General features: G+C 56.4%; 1 protein-coding gene across 1 annotated transcript; it reads right to left on the bottom strand.

Annotated features, from left to right (window-relative positions):
- Positions 1 to 296: 296 nt before the first annotated feature.
- Positions 297 to 7,169, bottom strand: P3h4 (prolyl 3-hydroxylase family member 4 (inactive)). The gene is made up of 8 exons (XM_076870056.1): positions 6,290 to 7,169; positions 6,000 to 6,152; positions 5,692 to 5,863; positions 4,598 to 4,726; positions 3,366 to 3,511; positions 2,665 to 2,748; positions 990 to 1,134; positions 297 to 674 (listed from the first exon to the last, which is right to left on the bottom strand). Exons 1-8 carry the CDS (start codon positions 6,971 to 6,973, stop codon positions 652 to 654), a joined length of 1,536 nt encoding a protein of 511 aa, XP_076726171.1. The 5' UTR covers positions 6,974 to 7,169; the 3' UTR covers positions 297 to 651.
- Between the last annotated feature and the right edge of the window lie 355 nt (positions 7,170 to 7,524).

The raw sequence follows: 7,524 nt of genomic DNA, 5'->3' as shown, positions 1-7,524 counted from the left end.
GTGGTGCCTAACTAGGAAAACACATCCCTTCTTGGACAGCTGAGATCATCTTCCCAAGGCTTCAGGGAAGCCTGTGTCCTCGCGCCCCCTGGTGGCAGATCTAAGATCATGTGCTGCTCATGGCCTGCCACTCACAGAACCCTGCTGTGCAGAGGACCGGCCAGGGCCACACTGTACCCATCATGTGGGTGAGGGGAGATGGACACACATGGAAGAGAGCTCACAACTCAGCCTCGGGGAGACTGGACTCCCAGGCACTGCGATTCGTTTAACAATAAAACGTTTATTAAGCACCAGCTGTCATGTCACAGAATTCCCAGGACTCCTGGTCCAGTGCTCTTCACAACCCCACTGTCCCTCTGCACCTCTGGCTGAGACTCCAGTCAGAGCCAGCACTTCTCTGGGAGACTGTCCAGGTTGGGGGAGCAGTGGGGAGGAAGAGGAACCTCTGCTGGCCCCTCTGCCCACCTGCAGCACCAGCACCATCTGTGGTCCACAGACAGAAAAGGCCAGATGGAGTCTGTGGACCGTCGCTCACAGTGGGGCAGGACGGGGGCCTAGTCAGCTGTGTCCATTTTAAGTTTTTAATAAATAGTTCTTGCTGCTGTCCAGGCTCCCCAAACTCTAATGGGGTGCGGGGTGACCCCTTTCTCATGCCAGTTCAGGCTCTGGCTCTGAAAAGGAAGAGAAAAATTGGGGTTAGCCCTGCCCACCTCCAGCAGGTGCCAGGTACCATCCTTAGGAGCCTTAGCCACCCAGGTAGGACTGAGCCACCCCAGGAACAGGTCTCAGCTTGTCCCCACTCTAGGACAGGGGTTGCCAATAGGCTGGAAGCCCCTGAGGGAGGTGTATCCTGGTACCCACACATTCCATTGGCTCCATAATGCAGTGGATAGGTACATGTGCCCCCCATCTCCACCCTAAACTGTATCCCCACCCTGTATTCCCAAACTGCATCCCCACCCTCTCCACTAGGACCCAGCACTGACCAGCCTCAGCCTCATCACCCTTGGCATCTGGCTCCTGCCACCAGTCAGCATAGAGGCCCTCCTCGTAGTCACCTTCCCCCTCAAACTCAGCGTCAGATGGGGGTTCCTTGGGTTCCGGGGTCACTTCTGTCTCCTCCAATTCCATCTAGAGAAACCCAGGGTTAGGAGAGGAGCTGGTTCGCAGCAGGCCCAAGCCCAGATGGACTCCCTGTCTCTGAGAACCTCACTCCCCATCTCTCCATGAGCCTCCGTCCCCCAGTGTCAAGATCTAACACAAGGGGCTGGGGCTGGAGTTCAGTGGTAGAGCGCTCGCCTAGCACGTGTGGGGCCCTGGGCTCCATCCTCAGCACCACATAAAAATAAATAAAATAAAGCTATTGTGTCCAACTACCACTAAAAAATGAATATTAAAAAAAAAAAAAAGACCTAACACAAGAAGGATGTAAGGGTCCTTCCATGTGAGTCCAATTCCCAATCTGCCCTTCCTTGAGCGTATGCATGGGGCCCTACCCACAGAGAATCAGTGTCCGTCAGCATCCCCCTCATCTCAACTCTTCTTTTAACCAGAACCACCCTGGCAAGTCTGTTGCAGTCCTCACAGAGTGTTTGCTTGTGCTGTTGTCCTGCCAGGAACACCTTTGCTCTCCTGGCCTGGGTAGCTGCTCCAAAACCAGAAGTCAGCTCCAGGGTGAAGCCCTGGTTGATGACCCTGACTGGACTGGGAGCCTCCTCTGGTGCCCCATGCAGACCTCTCCGACAGCAGTTTGTGCTCCCCCAAGAGATCACTTGGAGAAGGGATTGTACCTTTCATCAACTTACCCCAGCCCCAAGCCTAGTGTCTAGCAAACAGCAGGTCACACGAGATCCAAGTGACTACCATTCATGAGCACTTACTATGTGCAGGCTCTGTATTAAGAATTTTGCATACTTGATTTCATTTAATTTCACAACAAAATGTAAAGGGTATTGTTCTCCCCATTCAATGGATGAAGAAACAAAAGTATAAAGGTTACCTAAGACCTGCTGGAGGCCACCCAATCAGGAAGCAGTGGAACCAGGTCTGACTAGCACCTAAGCTGGGGCTGACAGTGTAGACCATGCCCTGAACCCACTGCAGGCACGTATACGAAGGAGAGATGAATAAACTAGCACTAGAGCAAGACCTCAGAGAAGGTCAAGCTGCCAGACCGTCATTCTGAATCAATGTAATGCACTGTGGCTCCTCCTTCCTGGCATCCAGCATTCACTGGTCACTCAGACTCAGTTGCTGAGCACCAGCCCTGGGCCAGGCACAGTGGCAGAGTCAGGAATAATAATCTGGTCCCCTGTCCTGGAGCACACTCCTCAGGAGACTGGCTGGAGGAGGGGGCCAGGGAGGAGATGAACCAGGGCTGTAAATAACTCCAGATTCAGGCCATGTGGCCAGGAAGGTCACAGTAGGTAGTGCAAGCCCAGAAGAGAGCCGGGACATGCAGCAAGGGCCTCCAGGCCTGGGACAGGTGTAGAAGGGACACTGGGAACACAGAGGTGGGGAGAAAAAAAGAGTACAGAGAAGAGACAAGCTAACTTCTCCTGCTTCATGACAGCGGGGACTGAGCTGTCACATACAGTGGCTCCAGGAAAAGGCCCAGGGTGTCCCTGTCACGGCCTAGCCTGGAGGGAAGGAGCCACTCACCTCGTCATCTGACTGCAGGTACATGCGTGTGAACTCCAGCAGCTCCCGCAGCTCGGCTGTCTGGTTGTGGTATAGTGTGGCCTCCTGGGAAAAGGAAGGGGCAAAGGGGGACTTGGATGGCATGGAGACAGGCCTCCCAGGATCTGGGCCCACTGGCCTTTTTCTAGCTCAAGGATCAGGAAACATATCCTGATCAAATAATTGTAGCTATTTGGAGTGCTGGGTTGAGAAGGATTCTGAGGCTCTCAGAGGAAGCGTGCCTAAAGCCATGAGCAGTGTCTGCCACTGGCGAAGAAAGCAGGAGTGGCACCACATGCCCCACGTTTGCCAGCCTTGCCCTAGATTACAGGGTTCCCTCAGTTGGCTCAGGCAAGGGGTCCCTGAGGAAGAAGGTCAAAGGTCTGCAATGAGGGCGACAAAGGCAGCAGAGAGCAGGCAGCTACAGTCACATGATTTCACCCCTCCTACATCCTGGGCATGGTACCACCCCCAGTTTGCAGGGGAGGCAGCAGATTCAGAAAGGGTCAGTGATATTCCAAGGACCACCCAGCCACAGGTGGCTTTGACCCCAGACTCTAACATGGCCCATATTCACTCTTTCCCCTCCCCGTCTTAAGCCTTCCATTGAAGCCAGGGGGGTTTTCCATCATACTGCAAAACTGCATGTGCGGTGATTAGTGCTTCGGGAAAGTGGTGCCCACCTCCCGGGGCTGGAAGTCCTCCTCTTCCAGGCCCCAGCGTGCACGGTGGAAGCGGTAATACACCAGGTTCTGCTGCATGACACTGTCCTTGGGGTCGAAGAGCATGTAGCTGGCGGCGCTGCGGGCAGCCTGGCGCACGTCGTTCACTGCAGGCAGAACAGTAAGGAGTGGCCCCAGAGGGACAGCCCACCTAGGCCACCCTACACACCCTCTCCCAATTCAGCCCCTGCTCCCCAGATGCCCGCCACAGTGCCTGTTGGGCTCCTCCCACCTAATAATAATGCAAACTAGCATGTACTGCTTCCTGGGTGCCAGGTCCCGTGTGATTCATTTAAGCCTCATTCCCATTTTACATACAAGTCTGAGGCACAGAGGAGCTGAATATGGTTTTACAACCGGAGGGAGAACGATGACACTGGGAACTAGAGGCCCTCAACCTTTCTTCTGTCTGTCCACAGGAAAGGTCTCCAGGCACCTTGGTCCTGAGCCCCTCTGTTCTGCCCTGTATCTGAAGCTTGGCATCTCCATGTTGCAGGAACCCCAGGGCTGTCCATATAGCCCCAGGTGATGGCGGGATTTCTCTCCAGAGAGAAGAGCCACCAAGTCCTGGTACTGCTTTCTATTAGTTATGGATCTAATAGCCCCATGCCCTCTGTGAGCCTCCATTTCTTCATCTGAAAAGCGGGTTCAGTAATGCCAACTGCACGGGATTGGTGAGAGGATCAATGAGGAGGGCTTTACCAAGTGCCCAGTGCTTAGTATTGTGTGGCTACCTGGTCAAGACCCTAAGGGCTCTCTAATTGTTCCCCATAGCTGCCTTCTATTCCCACTCAAAACCTCACCCACCCTAGACCCTCAGGTTCTTTCCCCAACTCTCACCACCCCCAGCCTTTCCTCCTTATCATCCAGGTTTTCTCTCTCTCTCTCTCTCTCACCAGGGATTGAACTCTGGGGCACTCGACTGCTGAGCCACATCCCCAGCCCTATTTTGTATTTTATTTAGAGACAGGGTCTCAATGAGTTGCTTAGTGCCTTGCTTTTGCTGAGGTTGGCTTTGAACTCACGACCCTCCTGCCTCAGCCTCCCGAGCTACTGGAATTACAGATGTGCGACACCTCACCCGGCTCCTCAACCAGGTTTTCAATCTGCTGGGTAGCTCCCCACGACTCCAGGAGGCCCCCAATGCTATCTACACCCCTTCCTCCCCTGCCCAGCCCACCCAGCAGGCTCACATTTGTAGTAGGCAAACTGCAGGTAGTGATACATGGTGGCCACGAATTTTTCCACGAAGTAGCCGCCCACGTTGGGGGTCAAATTAGTTTCACAATCCACCTTGCACTGCAGGGACTCTGCAAAGAGATCTGGGGGTGGAGGCAGCAGTGAGGTACTAGGGTAAGCAGCTACATCCCACTGGTGGGGAAGACTCCAGACCCCAGCTCTGCCTACTGAGCCTGCTTCTCTCTCCAAAGAATGCCCTGTTGCTGCAATCACATGAAATAATGAACTGGTGAAATGCCTGGCATACAGCAGGAGTCCAGACTGGGGACTACTTACTACTCTCACCTCAAATCCCACCCCAAGCCAGAGGGAGTTCTGGGAGAATGGCAGGTGAGGTTGGAGACAGGACTGAAGCCCACACACAGAAGCTAACAACAATCTTATCCTCCTGTTTGAGGGAACTCAGGGTTAGGGATCCAGAGACTAGGTGTGATTTCTCACCCCAATTGCTTTTTGCACACACCTGCTGGGCATCTACTGAGCATCTTCCAGTCTGCATTGCCCTCTCCTTGGAAGGCCTGTGTACCCAACCTTCCCAGACCCTTCTGGGATGTCACTGCATCTCTGTACCCATGCCTAGCATCTTGGACACACCTGGATAAGCCCTCTGAACCCAGCATCTCTCTCAGCAGATTGAAGGGTTCTGAGGGCTGAGCAAATGTCTTATTCCGGTTCAGCTCAAGAGCCTTTTCTTTATTTTTTTTTCCTCTTCTTTTTTACCACAAAGCTACATCCCTACCCCGGCTAGGTGTTTAATCACTGAGCCACATCCCCAGCCCTTTTTATTTTTTATTTGACAGGGTCGTCCTAAATTGCTTAGAGCCTCTGCCAAGTTGCAGAGGTTGGTCTCGAACTTTCGATCCTCCTGCCTAGGCCTCCTAGCAATGGCATTACAGGTGTGTGGCCATCACATCCAGCTACCCTGAGCACTTTAATAGCCGCTCCATAAATGTGCATCTAATGAGCATTTGTGTTAAGGGACCTTAGGCTTCTGGAATGCAGCGCACGTGGTGCAAGGGATGCCCACAGCCATCTGGGTGGGGGATACCTGCTATGGCTGGGTAGAAGTCCTTGAAGTCCACCTGCTCCTGGGCTCCCTCACAGCCAGCCAGACACCGGGCAAAGACAGCCAGGTATTCGGCCAAGGCACGCTCCATGTCCTCGGTGCTGCTGCGGAAGTCCCCGCTGTTGTAGAGCTTCACAGCTCGGAGAAACACCGCCTGGAGGGAGAATGCCAGGGGGAGTCAGGGGAACCCGACATCTCCTTTCCTTTCTCTACACGCTCTACCAGAGGTGCGAGGGTGCAACGAGGGTGCAGCAAGGAGCGTCAATCCTCCCGCTGCCCCTCCAGCCCACCTCGTAGGGCTGGGCCTCTAGGTCCGTAAGGGACTCATCAGCGACGTCCAGCATTCCCCGGTAGTAGCTGAGATACTTGGCGGTCAGCTCGTGCTTCGGGTTCCTCTGGAGGAAGGTGTAGGCCGCGGCGACGGCCTTCTCCAGCCGGTTAGCCTGGTGGGGGCGTGAAGAACAGCGGGTGAGTGGGGCCCGAGCCCGCAGCCCAGGGAGAGGCCAGGCTCCTGCGAGCAGCCAAGAAACTCGACGCCGAATTGGGGACGCGCCCCCGGGCGGGCTGGGCGGATGCCCACCTTGAAGAGCGCATAATGCAGGTACTGGTAGGGCAGGCGGCTCTGGAAGTCGCGCAGCAGCTGGCGAGGCGGGTAGGGCACCTGGAAGGCGGGCAGCGTCCGCTTGCAGCGCCGCAGACAGGCGGCCCGTTCCAGGACGTGGCCGAAGAGCCGCAGCTCACGCGCCCAGTCTTCGCCGCCGCCGTCGGGGCCCGACGCGGGCCAGGGCTGCGAGGCGGCGGGCGACGCCGGACCGCTGCAGTTGGCGTGGCAGAAGGCCTCGCTGTCGCGCAGCAGCCGGTGCAGCCGCAGCGCCGCCTCCAGGTAGCGCGCGCTCTCGCGCCAGCTCTCGCCCTCGTACTGCTCCAGAGCGTGGCCGTAGGCCGCGGCCAGCGGCATCAGGTCCTCCGGCGGGAAGCCCCGGAAGCTGTACTTCTCATACTGAGCCCCGGCGCTGCCCAGCAGCAGCCACAGCAGCGCCCTCGCCGCCCAAGCCATGCCCCCGCCGCGCCCGGGCTCCCCGAGCAGAGAGCGCCTGGCCCCGCGGGCAGCTGGATGGGCCAGGACCCCGCCGCGTGCCTGCTGGGTCTTAGCGCCCCGCATCCACAGGAGGAAGGCGGGGAAGGGCGGGGTCGCGGCCCCCTTCTTTTTTGGAGAGTCCAATAGTCTCCCGAGTGCACCACATTGGCCCGACCTCCTGCCCATGGGGGTCTTCCCTTGGCAGATGGGGTGCTGATGGGTAGGCGCGCGCTTAGCGCTGGAGATGGGAGCTCAAAAATCCCCTCTCCTCCCTCCCACAACGCCCCCACCTTAAGCTCTAGAAGCGGAGGGAGGTGCCACCTATACCCCCTACTCTGCCCAGGCTCAGTGCAAGCCCAGGAACCCGGTCTTCCCTTCCAGGGCCCCTTCTGCACCCTCCAAGAGTTCTCATCGCTTTACCCCCTCCCGGGTAGGGAATCACACACCGGCTTTACCCTTCGCACCTTCCACGGCTACCACCGCCCACTCGATCGAGCTCCATCCCGTGCGACAAAATTCTTACAGTCTAACTTTTTCAGGACAAAACTGCTTTGCAGAGAAGCCTCTCTTGGAGGACAGCTGGAGTGGGGAAAACACTGAAATGCCCCCCAGAATCCGGCCCTCTCCACCCACCCAGAGGGCCCTTAATTTGAGGGTGTCAGTGAAAGAAGCGAGGGATTTCTCGGCCCGGCTTTAGGACCCAGGAGCTCTGGAAAAAAGTCTGAACTTTTCTTTTT

Source organism: Callospermophilus lateralis, chromosome 11 (assembly GCF_048772815.1).
Source record: "Callospermophilus lateralis isolate mCalLat2 chromosome 11, mCalLat2.hap1, whole genome shotgun sequence".
NCBI classification, from domain to species: Eukaryota; Metazoa; Chordata; class Mammalia; order Rodentia; family Sciuridae; genus Callospermophilus; species Callospermophilus lateralis.
The sequence above is the reverse complement of the archived record's forward strand: the minus strand, read 5'-3'. Positions and strand labels throughout refer to the sequence as shown.

Excerpts from the sequence above, each read along its gene's own strand:
- P3h4 (XM_076870056.1), bottom strand. The coding sequence starts at position 6,973 with ATGGGCAGGAGGTCGGGCCAATGTGGTGCACTCGGGAGACTATTGGAC. Across the intron at positions 6,153-6,289 it reads TGCATTATGCGCTCTTCAAG|GCTAACCGGCTGGAGAAGGC; the intron begins GTGGGCATCCGC and ends CGCCCCCACCAG. Across the intron at positions 4,727-5,691 it reads CTTCTACCCAGCCATAGCAG|ATCTCTTTGCAGAGTCCCTG; the intron begins GTATCCCCCACC and ends CTCCACCCCCAG.